Source organism: Xyrauchen texanus, chromosome 21, assembly GCF_025860055.1.
Source record: "Xyrauchen texanus isolate HMW12.3.18 chromosome 21, RBS_HiC_50CHRs, whole genome shotgun sequence".
Classification (NCBI taxonomy): domain Eukaryota; kingdom Metazoa; phylum Chordata; class Actinopteri; order Cypriniformes; family Catostomidae; genus Xyrauchen; species Xyrauchen texanus.
The window spans coordinates 41,588,924-41,606,904 of record NC_068296.1 but is presented as its reverse complement, the minus strand read 5'-3'; the positions used below and the strand labels follow the sequence as shown (position 1 = coordinate 41,606,904).

General features: G+C 35.6%; 1 protein-coding gene across 1 annotated transcript; it reads right to left on the bottom strand.

The window, feature by feature from the left end:
- Positions 1–395: 395 nt before the first annotated feature.
- cd151l (CD151 antigen, like) lies at positions 396–16,055 on the bottom strand. The gene is made up of 8 exons (XM_052151967.1): positions 15,824–16,055; positions 13,874–13,957; positions 10,951–11,142; positions 8,065–8,139; positions 7,848–7,952; positions 7,613–7,771; positions 3,342–3,428; positions 396–1,989 (listed from the first exon to the last, which is right to left on the bottom strand). The coding sequence occupies exons 2-8, from the start codon at positions 13,955–13,957 to the stop codon at positions 1,930–1,932; spliced, it is 762 nt and encodes a 253-aa protein (XP_052007927.1). The 5' UTR covers positions 15,824–16,055; the 3' UTR covers positions 396–1,929.
- Between the last annotated feature and the right edge of the window lie 1,926 nt (positions 16,056–17,981).

Genomic DNA, 17,981 nt, shown 5'->3' with positions numbered 1-17,981 from the left:
TGTAGACAGATTATTTTAGTAATTACTTTATTAGAAGTTTTTTGCTCAACAACATCAAATGTCTACATTTCCTCATTTTTATTGTCACACACATTGTTGGGGTAATTACAGAAACCATTTCCTTTGTAATTGGATTACACCCATTTTAAAAACATACCTTTTTTTACATTTATTAATCTAGTGCTGGTTAATAAAAACATTAATGTTCATTGTTAGTTCATGTTAACTAATGTTATAAAATAGAACCTTATTGTAAAATGTTACCAATAAATGTTGCATAAATATATAAACGTTTAACTACTAAATGATTTGTAGTTTTACAATATGTTGAAAATCATGACCACTCACATAGAAATGAAGACTCCAGTCATATCAGAAATCTTATAAAAGCTGTTTTATTCTACATGAAGAGGGTCCACACATGTTACAATCACATGACCAGCCGAATACTACTCACTTAATCTCAGTAACCGTCCTGTTATTGGACACTTTCACTTATTGATTAAAGTAATCATGTCTGACTGTGAACACATTTCTATGACATCTGAAACTGAAAACTATTGATTTGAAATGATGCTGCATCCAAAACACTAGGTGTCAGTGTAAGTCCAAGATGACATAAAGACAAAAGTTACTGAGTGTACCTTTAAGAGGGTGGAACAGATTTGTTGTAAGGGATGTTTGAAGTGGGCTTCACATTACTGATCCAATCACAATGGAGATTCATTTGTTTATAGAATACTTCAGATTGAATTGCTCAGGAAATGGTGCACCATTTTCTGAAGGGGCCTTTATTTACCCCATGAGCGGAGCTTTTGAGAATTAAATAATCACTGGAGTTGCCAAAGTGACATCAAATCTTCTAAAGATATTCAGAACATCATTTTAGGTACTTAATAAATTATGGATTTTCTGTTGATGGACAGTGCACTTTTATTACACCGGTTTTAATTAATACTGCCAAGTCATCAAAATGTCTTGATACCACTGTGCTAAACCTTTCTTGTGGTTGTGTAATTTCAGGTGAAAAAGCATGCACACATTCACACTTTAAGTCCACTGGAATCTGGTAAAATTTGGAATACTACTTCTAACATTGATTTGGGATGCACTAATTGTAATCCTGCATAATATTTAGGGATATAATGCAAGTTGAGACGCAGCCCCAGTATGCTCTTGAAACACAGAATATCATGATACTACAGGGTCGGCGCTTATTGAAATGCTGCTCCAAGAAACATATTTGGCTGTAAAAGCAGCGTGTCCCTACTTTAGTCTCGTCAGTTTTACTGCGTTATGTGAATGGAATTAGATGAATCTTACAACCCCACCCTCATGTACAGTATCTATACTGGTTTAGCAGGTTACAGTAGCTACTGTACACTCATACAAACTCAGGAGTGTACTGACAACAGTTTTTGGTCTGTTTTCTTATTTCCTCATCTTTTTATAATTAAATTGACATTAACAAAAACTGACAGCAGATATATTACATTCTGATGGATGAATGGACAGTCCAGTTTTATTCATATTAAAGATAATGTCGTTCTACATTAAATATTTCAAATAACAGTAATGATCTTCATAAAAAAACAAGCGCACACAGAGAGAGATGAAACAACACATTTTTATATAGGTTTTCATGTATAAAACAACAAAATGTGCTGAAGTTCCTTAAATCCCTCCAATCAATAATATTTCAATCTCAGTAGTATTTGAAATGCGTGTCACGAATTATAAAAACAGTGCATATAACATACAGTTTATACGTGTGTGTCAGTTGTAGTGAACATTGATTTGATACATAATCATGAAGTAACAAGTATTATATCAAAAGGAGACTCTCAGCAGAATGGAAGTGGCTGTCAAACCTCCTGTTTAAAGCACATGTGTGGCACATGATAATGAAGTGGAGGATGCGGAGCATGTTCAGTACGGCTCCGATTTCAGACTCCTGTACAGGCAACACGTGAAGACCATGCCAACGATCTGAAACACACACAGGTAAAGCAGACACATTAAGACATGATACTAATTCAATATATAATATATATATATACATACACACTCACCTAAAGGATTATTAGGAACACCTGTTCAATTTCTCATTAATGCAATTATCTAATCAACCAATCACATGGCAGTTGCTTCAATGCATTTAGGGGTGTGGTCCTGGTCAAGACAATCTCCTGAACTCCAAACTGAATGTCAGAATGGGAAAGAAAGGTGATTTAAGCAATTTTGAGCGTGGCATGGTTGTTGGTGCCAGACGGGCCGGTCTGAGTATTTCACAATCTGCTCAGTTACTGGGATTTTCACGCACAACCATTTCTAGGGTTTACAAAGAATGGTTTGAAAAGGGAAAAACATCCAGTATGCGGCAGTCCTGTGGGCTGAAAATGCCTTGTTGATGCTAGAGGTCAGAGGAGAATGGGCTGACTGATTCAAGCTGATAGAAGAGCAACTTTGCCTGAAATAACCACTCGTTACAACCGAGGTATGCAGCAAAGCATTTGTGAAGCCACAACACGCACAACCTTGAGGCGGATGGGCTACAACAGCAGAAGACCCCACCGGGTACCACTCATCTCCACTACAAATAGGAAAAAGAGGCTACAATTTGCAAGAGCTCACCAAAATTGGACAGTTGAAGACTGGAAAAATGTTGCCTGGTCTGATGAGTCTCGATTTCTGTTGAGACATTCAGATGGTAGAGTCAGAATTTAGCGTAAACAGAATGAGAACATGGATCCATCATGCCTTGTTACCACTGTGCAGGCTGGTGGTGGTGGTGTAATGGTGTGGGGGATGCTTTCTTGGCACACTTTAGGCCCCTTAGTGCCAATTGGGCATCGTTTAAATGCCACGGCCTACCTGAGTATTGTTTCTGACCATGTCCATCCCTTTATGGCCACCATGTACCCATCCTCTGATGGCTACTTCCAGCAGGATAATGCACCATGTCACAAAGCTCGAATCATTTCAAATTGGTTTCTTGAACATGACAATGAGTTAGTTCACTGTACTAAAATGGCCCCCAGTCACCAGATCTCAACCCAATAGAGCATCTTTGGTATGTGGTGGAACGGGAGCTTTGTGCCCTGGATGTGCATCCCACAAATCTCCATCAACTGCAAGATGCTATCCTATCAATATGGGCCAACATTTCTAAAGAATGCTTTCAGCACCTTGTTGAATCAATGCCACGTAGAATTAAGGCAGTTCTGAATGCGAAAGGGGGTCAAACACAGTATTAGTATGGTGTTCCTAATAATCCTTTAGGTGAGTGTATACACATTTTCATATGAACAAAGAGTGATAGACTACAGTGATTGGCTGACCTGCACACAGGCCACACCCACTCCCACAGCACCAATGATCTGTAGATGATTCAGAATGAAGTTCTCCAGTTTTGTAATGCAGCCGCCCTGAAAATCACACAATGTGATCAATTGATTAAAAGCATCCAGCTAGCTGAAAACAGACTGACAGCTGGTGAAGCACAGCTACATTATCAATATTCTGTACATTTTCATATTTAAAATATAATTTTTTCTGGCAGAGTTTAAACACACAACGGTCTCTAGAATTTACTCCGAATGGTGCCAAAAACTAAAAATATCCAATGAGGGGCAGTTCTGTGGATGGAAATGCCTTGATGAGTAGAGCTGAAACGATTAGTTTGCGTTGACGAATAGTTGTTTGATTTTTTTTTTTTTACGTAACATGGGATCACATTAAACTCATGATGATGCATGAATGCAGCACTGCAGCTCACAGAAGTATAAACAAGTTAAAAAAACACACATATACAATATACACTTTTATTTAAGATACATTCTCTTAAAGCAAGTCTAAATATCTTATATGTTGTTCCTCAAGTAAATGTAGTTTTAGACCATTTTAAAATGGAAAACAAGACAAAAACACTTGATAACAATAAAAGTTTTTTTTGCAGTGGATTTCTTTAATGAATTAAACATAATAAATTAATAAATTTAATTCAGTGAATGTCATTTAGAGGTATTTTTAAAAGATAATTTTGTCCTCATTATTGTTAACAAGGACATTTAATACAACCTTTTAAGTCAGGACACAAGCTGAATAATCAGTTAAGAGCTAATGATTAATCACTGCAATAATAGCAGAATAGTCGAATAATTGATAATCAAAATAATCATTAGTTGCAGCCTCATTGATGAGAGATGTCAATGGAGAATGGCCAGACTGGTTTGAACTGACAAAGTCTACGGTCACTGTACAATTTTGGTGAAAAGAATATCCTCTCTGAATGCTATTCTGAGATGCGGGTTGGCACTATTTTGGTGTCACGAGTGGGACCTACACAATATTAGGCAGGTGGTTTAAATGTTGTGGCTGATCAGCGTATGAAGACATGCCATAAACTCAGTGGAAATGCAGTCATTGAAAAATGGAAGAAGATTTTCACCAACTTTTAGTGGACTTTTTAAAAATAAAAATAATAATAATAGGATCAAATGGACAGATTCAATTCATATTACTGCCTTTATTGGCAAGAGAAACTTGCAGTACATTGCCAATGCATTATTAGACACTTTTGATATGGATACAAATTGAATGCTCTAGTTTAAATCTCAAAACGATTATTTTCTCTGGCTGCTGTTTCTATCACACACACACACGCTGGGTCTCTCTCATGTGGTTTCTCTTTTGACACTGGTTCAAATAACAGTGAGAGTGAACATTTTTGGGGCAATGCAAGATATATTACAGCTTGTCTGTATATGTCCCACTGCTGAATCACCCACTTGCAGGTGAACTTGCATTCTCCAAACAGTAAATCCACACCTGTCTTTTTTAATGCCCGGGACATGCGTCGCACATAATAACTTAAGAGTGCACTGCTCTACACTATCAGTTCTGTGCTATGATGTGCAGTTGTCGGTTGTGTACCGCCTAGGAATTTATATGTGCCAATTTTAGCTACAGTATGTGGGCAAAACATTAGTGAAGTTTCAGGAAGTTAAAAAAAAAAAAACCTATACTGTATTAATTGCATTATTATTTTTTAACGTGTTAAACAGTCAGCTATTACTTGGAGAAATTAACACATTCAATTTCCCAGCCCTATTATAAATATACTTTTTCATATGAATGCATGATATCATCGTAAAATCCCTGCAATTTAGCATGTGTAAGAGTAGTTGATAAGAATACACATGTATGACACTGCTCTTGAAATGTTTCACACCGATTGCGGATTAAATCACTTCAACTCATAATTCACAAAGAAAATTCAATATTTAGTACAAATAAAGCCATCGCACCATACCACTAATGAATAATATACACTAAAACTAAATCTAAAATTTCAAACCGCAAATATCTTGACCATGATAAATAAGCTGAGCTTGATGAGACACAGGAAACACTACAAATTATCATAGAAAATACTTATTTTTAGACCATATTTGATTTCTAAAACCTACACAAATTGTCCAAATTTATATCGCTGTTTGGCTCCAAACAGTCTTGTCATTGCCTAGAGCAAATATAAATTTTAGAGCCCTTTTGATGTTATCTCAAAGCATGCTGCCTATATTTAGGGTAAACCACTAGTTTCAGACAAACTTGGATTTGGCAAAACTTTGGCTTCATAAATATAGTGTGAAAGATTTAGGTTCTAACAAAAAAGAAAAAAGACTTGAATAATAATAATAATAATAATAATAAAAAAAAAGAGGTGTAAACAGACCATCATGACATGAGAATTCTAACTTTTGTCTCTCAGTCCTTACCTCAGATTCACAATCTATTCAAAAAATTGTGGAAATGATACATTTCAAGCAACCGGAAATAATACAGAAAGTGATTGTGAAAGTTTTAAACTAGTGAATCTACATGAAACCAGACAATGTGATTATTGGGAATAGCCGTTAAAAGTGAAGAGCGCTTATTTTTCACCTTCCCGAATCGCAAACTTAAGGGTTGAAGGACAAAAACTTAGCTGTAAAAAAAAAAAAAGTCACAAATCAGACTGCTGAAGATGAGTTGTTTCACTCTTCTATGCATTCAAATATTGGAACTACACCCATCATAAAATAAAGAGTGCCATGAAAAATACACAGATTACGGGCCAATTTGCCATCTGAGGATCTCAGAAGGCTGTTAATAGATCAGCGCAGACAATTTTTGCACATGCCATCAAGTTTGCATGTATTTTATACACTCAAACCTTTAGGAAATCAGGGCAAAAATTTCAGGGCTTAGCCCAGACATACAGGGCCATCCTTTGATGTAATATTGGACTATAATACACTGTATTAGAAAGTTAAAATTTTACATCTGCAAGGTGTCAACTGTATAGAGTAAATCTAAAAAAAAAAAAAAAAAAAGGCCTCACGTTTGTCTCAGCCTCAGAAACACACAACAGAACAGGGCCTGTGCTCACAAAGAAGCAACTCCACGCCCAGTTATGGGCACGTCCCTCCTGATTTTAGGATTCATCCATTTTGAATTTTACAGTACTTCACGGAGCATTTTAATGCTAAAAGTAGCTCCCAAACCTTGAACAATTTATAAGGTGTCACAAAGACAATCCGAAGCATGGCTGCTGTCATCAATCAATGTTGCAATCGAGTTAATGTCTTTGAATAATAAAATCAAAAGATTGAAGAGGAATCCGCACACCAGACCAGTTCAGATTAAAAAAGAATGAGGCTAGAAGTCCAATCAGAGGAAAAGTTCACTGAAAAAAATCCAAGATACATCGTGCTAAAACAAAAGAAAAGTGTACAAAAGTGCACAAGCAAAAAGTGAATGTGCACAAAAAAAGGAAAAAGCAAGCACTCAAAGCAATGGACTGAAATTTTTGATTATTTCTTTTTCCCTTTTTTTGTGCACTTTTGTGAAGTTCCTAGTGTGAAGATCAAATCTTTGAGAAAATGGGCACAGAAGTTTAAGTGCTTTTACCACTATGTACTTCAAAATCTGATTTAAAAAAAATGGACAATTGACAAGTTTCATATCATTGTTTAATCAAATGTTTTAGTTGGTTTAGAAGTTTAAACAGGCTGTAATCAGGCTAAAATATGTGCTTATGAGAAAAAGTACTTAAGTTGCTGGATTTGCCAAAGTTTGTGAGGTTCATGGAAATGTGAGTTTTGCAAAAAATACAAATGTCCTGTCTTGTGTCTTAAAGTTTGCAAAATCCTCAGGCACATCTGTATATTACTCTTTGTTACTGCATCTGGATGGACCAAGTCAACAATATCTCATCTTCATTATCTCATCAAGAAAGGCATTTTGACCAGTCACACATGGCTGCAATTGCTCATCATGTACTGTATGTGCACACAAACGCATTCTTGATAGAAAGCAGCTACCAGACAGCATGTGGGCACCAAACGGAGTCTGCAATTGGTATTACTGATACTGTAAAAAAACGATATCATTATTTATCCAGTATATACAGTATATTACTTAACACTTAAATGCATACATCGGGTCTTTAGAGACCCGATGTATGTATTTACAATACCTTGCATGTATGTAATACCTCATAAAATCCCCTGTTTCACTGTGAAACTCGCATGTAAAATTTGTAAAATATGATTTGTGTTGAACGCACCTCTACTTTATAGATGTTTGAGGGGTGATCTCTCTGACCGCAACGATCAGACGGGCTCTTACAGCAGCTGTCCGGGACGACCCGACCGTCAGACGCAATGGAGCGAATCCACACACTATCTGTCCAATCAGACGAGCTATTACTGCCACAACACTTGAACTGATGGGGAGAGACACGAATGTAAAGTGTGACACTGCTGCAGTATAAAACACATATAAACACACTGCTATCTAACCTCCTGCTGCAGTTTGTCTACAGCCTTTGTCACATGATCCTGCTCGGGCTGATGGTACTGCTGAACCATGGTCTCCCTCAGGTTCTCCCTCAGCTCCTCATTCAGCTACAACAGATAAAATTTGACAGAAACATGACTCTAAGCGCAGAGATGAATGTTAAAGAAAGCATTCCAATTCTCTTCGAAGCTGATTTATATAAAACATCCAGTAACTCACCTGCTGGTAATAAATGTACGCCAAAACTCCAGCCAGAATCTCCAGCATAAAAATACACAGCAGCAACACAAAATACTGACAACATGACAGAGAAAGACAAGAGACATTACATAATTAATACTCACTAGCAAAGTCTGTCAAGACATACACTATTTGGCCAGAGGTATGTGGACATCTCTGAAGAATTAACTGGTCTTAATGAACTATTCCAGTAATTGAAGAGTATTTTTTGTGGAAGAACTTGACTTTCCTACACAAAGTCCAGACCTGAACCCCACTGAACCCCTTTGAGAGGAATCATTGTCTAAACTCACTGACACTCTTGTGTCTTGTTAAAAAAAAATAATTTCAAAATTAAAGCAGTAAGCTGCTGTAACCGCTTCCACTCTTGTAAATAAATAAGCATTTACACCTGCCGAATCTAACAGCGGTGTTACACCGTATTCTGCAATACAAGTTCAAGTGAAACTTTCAACGGTAGAAAACCAGACTTTTAAATATTACATTTTGTAAATGCAATGACTGGAATTGTTCGGTTGAATGGGGCACCAAACTGTGATTCCTGATCAAAACAGTTTACATATTAGCTTCCACTCAGCTGACAAGGGATGAAAGTAGCTTCGTGGTTAGCTAGTTAGCCATGAGCTCGTTGTCACGGAGAGTAAAAGATGAAAGTTGTCTATTTTACTTTCCAACATTGAGTCTAACCAACTATTTAACAACGTAGTGTGAAGTAAGCACTCAACAGACACAATCCACCACCGCACCGTTGTCTGCTGACCTGCAAAAAGATGCTCTGCTTACCTTTCAATCTGCTACGTTATTGACTACACTGACAAACTAGTTAGCAACTTACGGAGAAGACTCCGCACTGAGGAACCATTGTCATCTCGGCTCTGAAAACAATGGAATAACATTTTCACATTCATTCTGATTTACCTCTGTGCTTGTGGGAAATGCACATTACAGTAAAATACTTGCTTACATATTCACGTGCTGCACGAAGAAATAGATCGGCTTCTTTCAGCTCGCTGTTGAAAACACATTTTTTATTGGTGCATTTTTTTGCATTCTTGTGCATTCTTCATTGCCATGGTATCCAGATACATTTCAGCAGATTTGCAAAAAGACTAGAATGAAAGTATCGTCAAATCAATGTGCAACGCTTCAAAATCACATCTCTTTTCTGCAAACGATACCAAAGACAATAGCGAGAAGGAAAAGAAGTACATCAAATGTAAGTAGAAAAAAATCAGTGAGCTGAAACCAGGACATAATTACAATGTTTAGAGAATTGTCGAGACACACCTCTTTAAAATGGGACATCTGGTCACTCTACATAAACGCAACAAGAAAACAATCCCTCAACATTTAATGCCATGAGTTTATGAATTAAAGACTTGTTGGTCCGAATTAAGACTTTTTAAGACCCGCGGTAACCCTGATAGAGCCATCCACATTAACACAGATATCTTCGGATGCACTGTGTCGCATCTCACGCAATTTTATTGAGCGTTCTGCCCTGAGTGTTATGTTGTGTTTTTAAACGGATAGTTCAACCAAAAATGAAAATTCTCTCATCATTTACTCAGCCTCATGGCATCCCAGATGTGTATGACTTTCTTTCTTCTGCAGACCCCAAATGAAGATTTTTAGAAGAATATTTCAGCTCTTTAAGTCCATACAATGCAAGTGAATGGTGATCAGCAATTTTAAAGCTCCAAAAAGCACAGACAATCATAAAATAAATACATACAACTTCATTGGTTAAACTAATGTCTTAAACGATACCATCTCATTGGGTGTAAAAGACCAGATCAAGTCTTTTCCACTATAACTGTTTATGCATCCACAAGGGCCTCGGTTCATGCTGCCTTTCGCATGACATAAGCATGCTGGCATGTTCTAATGAAAGTAAAGGCAATAAAGCTTATGAACAGCATTCTCCTGTAAACAAATCAAGCTGCACTTATGGTTGTATAATGTTAGTTCTCACGTGAACATGCCAACATGCTTATGTCACGCGAGAGGCAGCTTGAACGGAGTCCCCTCATGGAGGAGCATCGCAGAGCGGCCGGAAGTTACCAACTATAGTTAAATATTGATATTTTTTTCATACAATGCCATTGTTTTGTTTTAGAAGATATTAATTTAACCCCTGGAGTCAAACAGTTTACTTTTACAATGATTGTCTGTGCTTTTAGTAGCTTTAAAGTGTTAAAGACGTACATATCTGGGGTGACATGGGCGTGAGTAAAAGGTGAGAGATTTGTGTGTACTAAACCTTTAAAATGGTGTCAAATTAAAAATAAATCTGCACCGAAACATCTGCACTCTATTCAATTCCAATGCGCTCCATTCAGCTGTTTCTGAACGCAAGAACACATCTGATGTAAACATGCCCTGATAAAGCATGTCTGACTGAGGTCAGGTGAAACCAGCCTAATTATACAAACAAATCTCTAGCGGTGTACTATTCTGCTTTACTATTCATATTCAGTATTATGCTACTGCTAATATTGTTGCTCCTGTATGATTAATTACTTATGTTTTTCCATATGTGTAAATGGCTTTGGATAAAAGCGAATTCAGTGTGATTTGGTCTTAACATTTTGGCACATTTGCCCTTCTCACTTGTAGTTTACAAAACAATGAATTTTGGTGAATTAACCCTTTCATTACCCATTTTACAGTTTCACTTTAATGTCATCTTTCCTCAGACAAACTATAGCTGTAAAATGGAGAAAACAGTGTTATGTGTGCTTAGAATTGAGCTTAGAATGTGCTTAGAATTTTTGGCCACTGCTCACTCTGTAAACTGATCCACTGTACTCTCATGCATTTCTATTTATGTTGAGGAACGTATAGGAAGTAGAAACAACTCACCACTCTCAATAGACGTCTCTGCTCCTTGAAAGTGGCACAGCAGCCCAACACCCCCGTTACCATGACGATCGCTCCGGCCACGATCAGAATGTAAGCAGAGACAGCGTAGATCTTTGATGAGAGCAAACTGATGTAGTCACTCTTTTCCACTAATGTCCAGATGCCCACTGCCATCACAGCACCTCCTGCCAACTGCACACACACACACACACACACACACACACACACACACACACACACACACACACACACACACACACACACACACACACCCAACATAAAGGAATATTCCTGGATCAATATAAATTAAGCTCAACCGACAGCACTTGTGGCATAATGTTGCTTACCACAAACATTTATTTTTACTCATCCCTCCTTTTCTTTAAAAAAGCAAAAATGAAGATTACAGTGAGACACTTACAATGGAAGTGAATAGGGCCAGTTTTAGGAGGGTTTAAAAGGCAGAATTGTCATGCTTATAATTTTATAAAAGCATTTACATTAATTCTTCTGGTTAAAACTTGTGTATTATTTAAGCTGTGAAGTTAAAGTTAAATCATCTCTTTTATATTTATATATATTAGGGTTTACAGCGTTGTGTCGTCATGGAATAATGTTGTAAAATTGTACACATTTTAAACAAAAGGTTAATAAGTGATTTTATCACACTAAAATCATGTTAACACGCATATCCCCATTGACTTCCATTGTAAGTGCCTCACTGCAACCCAGATTTTTTGCTTTTTCTAAAGAAAAGGAAACTTAAATTTTTTTGTGGTAATCAACATTATGCCATATATTTGTTTGCCGATAATCTGGTTTCATTGCAGCGTGCTATGAGAGTTTTTCTCTGAACCCTCCTCCGCTCCAGCACCACTGGTCTAGATCTGCTTCAAGAAGATTGTTTGTATTACAATGTGCAATGTAACTGTACAGCAGTAGTAGCGTAAGCTGATCAGGACCACCAAGTAGGGCTGAATGATTTGGACAAAAATATCTAATTGCGATTATTTTGAAAAATATTGCAACTGCGATTTTAACTACAAAATGATTATTAACATTTAAAAAACAATTTTCCTTTTGATATTGACGCTCTGCTACCAATACAAATACGGTTCAAGAAAGGGTGTTTGGACTGGAGTCCTCTTAAAAAGAACCAGACTAAATAACTAGAAATAAAGTTAATTATAGAGGAAAAAAACCAAACAGATTCACAACACCTATACATTGAATCAGTTCACTATGTACCTGTTTTTGTTGACTTTGTGATAGTGTCTCAGCCCACTTTTCATTGTTATTGTTTGGAACCCAATAATAAGTTATTATTAAAGACGTTATATTGAAAAGGAAAAATATATTTTTTGTACTTTTAACAATAATTATTATAAAACAGTCCTATATTCACGTAATATTTCTTTTAACCCTCCTTTGGAATTCCGTCATTTTTGACAAAAATACATTTTCCAAATTTAATAAAAATTGTTTCCTTTATCTGAACAGTACAAGACTAGGTGACTTTTCCTCCATTTGCCATCTGAACATATAAAACAAATTGGGCATATAAGATAAGTCCAAGTGGTCATAAAAAAAAAAAAAAAAACTTTTTTTTCTTTTTTAACATTTGACAAAACAAAAATATTCAGTCGCATTGCTGAACACACACACAGAAATGAAGGGGTAAGACGATAACACACTCACAATGCGGACACACGCACACACACACGCACACACACAATTAAAAAGTGGAACTCAACAGCAATTATTTTGGTCATTGTTGGCATTACAAGTCATTGTTGTTTTCTATTTGATGACAGCAATCTGACACACATTTGCTAAATACATTTTTACTATAGAAAGTTTTGAAATTTCTAAATGTTTACTCTGATTCTTCAGTTTTATACTCTAATTGAATTTTGCAGTTAATTTCTGTTTCTTGACGTTCATTTTCTTGACATTATTATGCATTTTCTTTGAGTTACTACATTTTTATATTTTAAATAAATTATTGGTAAAATAAATGGTGTATTCTGTGTTTTCTCTTTGTAACACCATGGACAGGTTTGATGACAACAAGCATAATGACATTAACTGCAAAAACTGACACTTCAAATCAATTTTAACTTTTGAAATAAAGTAATAGTTTGATAATGTCTAAATATATATCCAGATGCATATCTTGTGATAAAATATGAAATTAGATCACATGTCATCAGACTACACAGTATGTGTCTATAGTCATCTACTGGCATGACCAAATAATGTTATTTATATTTTGTCCACCAGATGGCAGCAATCTGCCTACAATTTATGTCACATTCTCATCTTCATGTTTAAAAGTGTAGGTTCTGAATTTTTTATTTTGTTTTTTCAAAAATATGCTTATTTGTAATATGCAAATGAATGGTAACATTTAGAAAATGACACGTACATATTTATGCTGGCCTTTTTCTTGGGGGTACACTGAAACATGTAGTAAAGTTGACAATGGCCATTTAATGCAGAGAAATATTCTCATTCACTCTTCTGTCCAAATAAATCCTGTCTTATGAGGTTACTTTAAATTTGGATAGTAACTTTTAGTGGCCAAGCATATTTGGAAATACACAAACGTTGAATCAAGCCCTGTAAATACAACGCGCTTACCTCATTAGCCTCATGCGTACTTTGTATGTATAAAATACACTAGAGAGAACAGCAGCGAGCGTAGACTGTTTATATTAAATATCACAACTTCTGCAGTTTGATTATGGTACTAGGTCATATTGCAATTTCGATTTTATTTTGATTATCAGTTCAGCCTTACTGACAAAATTGTATTTGTTTTTACAACAAATGTGAAATATTTTTTTTTAGGTAATTGACAGTATGATGTCTTTTTACATGCGCTGTAAAAGATGAAGAGTGTGTTCTAACAAATACTCACCCAAAACAGGAAGTTGAATGTGAAGAGCAGGTACTTCAGGCAGATGGTTCCACATTTTTCTTGCTTTTCTTCATTTGTTCCCATCTGCACAAACACATACATGAACTTTTGGCTAAATGAATAATGTTGGGTTAAATGTTGCTGTCAAGCCCGTGTGCACAATACATTTTTCTTTCTTTTCAATTCTTTAATGTCTTTAAGTTGATTTGTACGAAGCCTATTAGAGGACAAGTAGCAAATATTGTTTCTGAAAAAGTCGTGTTCCCTTACACCAAGTTTATTCATCAGTTACAAATAAAGTCCAACTACAGTAACCGCTGAATTGTGGTGTTTGTTGTAAAAACAGAAACTTTTTTCATGGTTTTCCTACAGTAATACAATTTTGACCATTATATATTTATAGTAAAATCATAGTAAAAAACAGTAAAACCAAAATTATAGTAATACAAATTATGAAAAAAAAAAAAAAAAAACACAAACATGATTATATATAGTTTTACGATAGTGAAACTGTGGTTAACTTATGGTACAAGTACGGTTTTTAAAACCATGGTTTCCACCAAAAAAACTATTATAAAACTACAGTAACCATGTAATCATATTTTGTGCTGAAAACCATGGTTTTAAAAACACAAATGGTGTTCCTATAGTAAAATGAACCAAGTGTTTTTTTGGCTGAATGATTAGGATACCAACTACCATAGTTTTATTTTTCCTGTATTATTACAATGGTGATAGAACCAATATAATTGTTAAAATATGATTACTGTAGTAAAACCATGTAACTTTTGTGGATACATACCACAAATGCCATTCCTGAACTAAAGATACTGTAATAAAAACTGTTACATTTCTTAAGGGATGGATATGAGAGGGAACACAGAACTATTTAAAAAAAACCTAAGGCGACCTGCACATTTAAAACGTCTTTTCTTTTTGTACATTTTGAAAAGGTGTTAAGTTACCTCTGGGTTTAAATTGTGTAGCACATCGAAAATAATTTAGATGGACATTATTTTTCATGATTGAACTCTGATGATAAAACATGTTTATGTCAAGTTATATATATATTAAATGATTTGTTATTTTCACAAACATTGTTTCAAAGCAACATTGCAGAAATTCATACTGTATTGTCTTGTAAAACCCTCAGTGAACAGCTTTAAAGACATCACCTAAATATTTATATGGTATTGATGATAATAATAATAAAAAAAAAACAGCTGGTACTATTTTTGTAGGGATTCATTTGAAATGAAAATGACTATTTGGTCAGCACATTCACACCATTTCATGAGAAAGTATATAGAATTGACTGCAGATGCAGTGCACAGCTCTAACTCGTCAACGTGAAATTAATGTTGTAATGTTTCTCTCTCTCTCTCTCTCACCGCCTGTCTGAACATGCCCACAATGGCTCTCAACTCTAGCCTAACTTAACATACAACATAAGTAACTCGCACAGCTCCAAAAGCACACTTAAAATACACGATTATGATTTCATGTGAAGAGCTAAATATACCATCATTAACTTTTAAATGAAATGAAGTGACTGCAGCAGAACACGTTTATTCACGTGGTTCATACCTTGACCATTATACTGATCAGATTGCTTTATTTTCTGAAATGTATTTACAGACTTTTGTCATTGTATGTCTACGTTCATTACTTTGACGTGATTTTCGATTTATTCTGTTGTATTTTGGCTGTTTGATATCTGAGGCACAAATCTCATTCCCTCCGGCTATAAGTGAAGCATACTCGTCTGCTCAGTGTAAGTCACACACTCTTTAACTACTTCGCTTTATGAATGATGATTAAACGGAATAAAATCACAACTTTAAGTAAACTGAGAAGGAAACAAACACACTTAGAGCGGCGAACTGGACTGTAATAACTGCGACTGACCAAAACACGCCAATGAAACCGTAAATTCTGCTCACTTCTTACCTTAATGGCCGGTTGTCAGACAAAGACTAAAATCTTCTTATAGTCTAAAAGAAGAAAACTGTTCAAAGCTATCACGACCTGTCCTCATTGAAGGGAAAACTTCTTACGCTTAATTCATCGGCTCGATTCTATCTGTAGACATGACAACCGAAGCATACTGGGCCGAAAATAACTGAAGAAAAGTTCAAATGAGCTCCACCCGAGTGAAAAGTGATCGCGTGTAGAATGGCGAATGCTTTTGTTACCTGTTTTACAGCAGGGGGCGCTTGACGGGTCATTAATTTCAGACGTCAGGACGCTCATGAAAGCGTTTCTGTCTAGTAATTGCAAGGATTGTTCTCTGATATACTAATAAAAACACGCATTTGCAGCCTCTAAAAAAAGACTGATAATACAATACTCATCGACGGTAATCACACAGGTTTGATTTGGTCTATCCTGACTAGCGCTGAGAAAAACTGCTCTTATCACGTGACAGCACCGTCACCTGAAAAATGATGCCTTCAAACTTTAAAATACATTGAATTGAAAACACACAGGTGAAGAATTACAATAAGATAAATGCTATTTAGCTGAACTATAATGCAACTTCAGGTCCACTAACTCCGCCTATTTTGTTCTATGACTAACTTTCTATTCGATTTTTTCTATGGCAATACCTTATTAACTAAACTATACTGCTCTCTTGCGGTTCACATTTCCCTCACTTCTAAATTATTATTTTGAGTTCTATAGAGCTAAATTCATGACTAAAGTCTTTGAAGCATAAAAGCATGTTGAATTGCTCTAATCGAGAAAAAAAAAGCATTGTATTATCAGAGCTTTCATTTGATTGTGTTTAATTTAGGCCTGTAATCCTTGCATTTTGGGAGGCTGAAATTTAACATGGTTTAATTTTTAAACATTGAATATTTCATTTGGAAACATTTCACAACTAATTTCATTATTAAAATTAACAATAAATATTCACCTTCCAAAGTTTGTTTCCAAAATATTCAGTTCATTTGAAAATACGCTGGTGGCCAAAGGTTTGGAATAATGTACAGATTTTGCTCTTATGGAAAGAAATTATGTACTTTTACTCACCAAAGTGGTATTCAACTGATCACAAATAGCCAGGACATTAATAACATGACAAATTACTATTACAATTTGAAAAAGATGTTCAGAACTTAAACTACTTCAAAGATTTCTCATCAAATAATCCTCCACATGCAGCAATGACAGCTTTTCAGATCCTTGGCATTCTATCCATCAGTTTGTCCAGATACTCAAGTGACATTTCGCCCCACACTTCCTGTAGCACTTGTTGGGCACTTCTCACGCACCATACAGTCTAGCTGATTCCTCAAAAACTCAATGGGTTTAAGATACATAACACTCTTTTCCAATTATGTGTTGTCCAATGTCTGTGTTTCTTTGCCCACTCTAACCTTTTCTTTTTGTTTTTCTGTTTCAAAAGTGTCTTTTTCTTTATAATTCTTCCCATAAGGCCTGCACCCCTGAATCTTCTCTTTACTGTTGTACATGAAACTGGTGTTGAGCAGGTAGAATTCAATGAAGCTGTCAGCTGAGCACATGTGAGGTGTCTATTTCTCAAACTAGAGACTGTTGTGGCAAAAAAATTATTAACCAACCATTATCACTGCGTAAGAGACACTTTGAATCAAACAGTCTTTTAAAATAATTTATTCTTGCAAGAAGGACCCAGTCATTACACAGGAATTATTCTGTGCCATGAGTGAGACGCTGTCGGGGAGGGCTGAATTGTTTTTTTATACCTCTTTTCCCCAAGGTCTCCAAGAGAAGCAGATCCTCCCCCTCTACATTCCTTAGATACAGGGGCATTCCTTTGCAATGACTATTATCAATGAGTATTAAAATTTCTACAACAATTCCCCGCTTTTTATCATTCAGATTACTCAATCACAATAATAAACAATAAGACAAATTTTAAGTCATATCATCACACTTACACTCTTCATCTTTGATTTTCACATAAATGATCACTCTCTTAAACATTTGTGAAATAACATTTGGAAAAAATAAAAAAGCTTAGGCTGTTTTTTGTGGGGATAATCCCTTAAGTATTAGCAAGCAAGTAAAGACTTTATCTGAAGCCGGGCTAAATGAGTAAACACTGTTACTGCACTTCCGA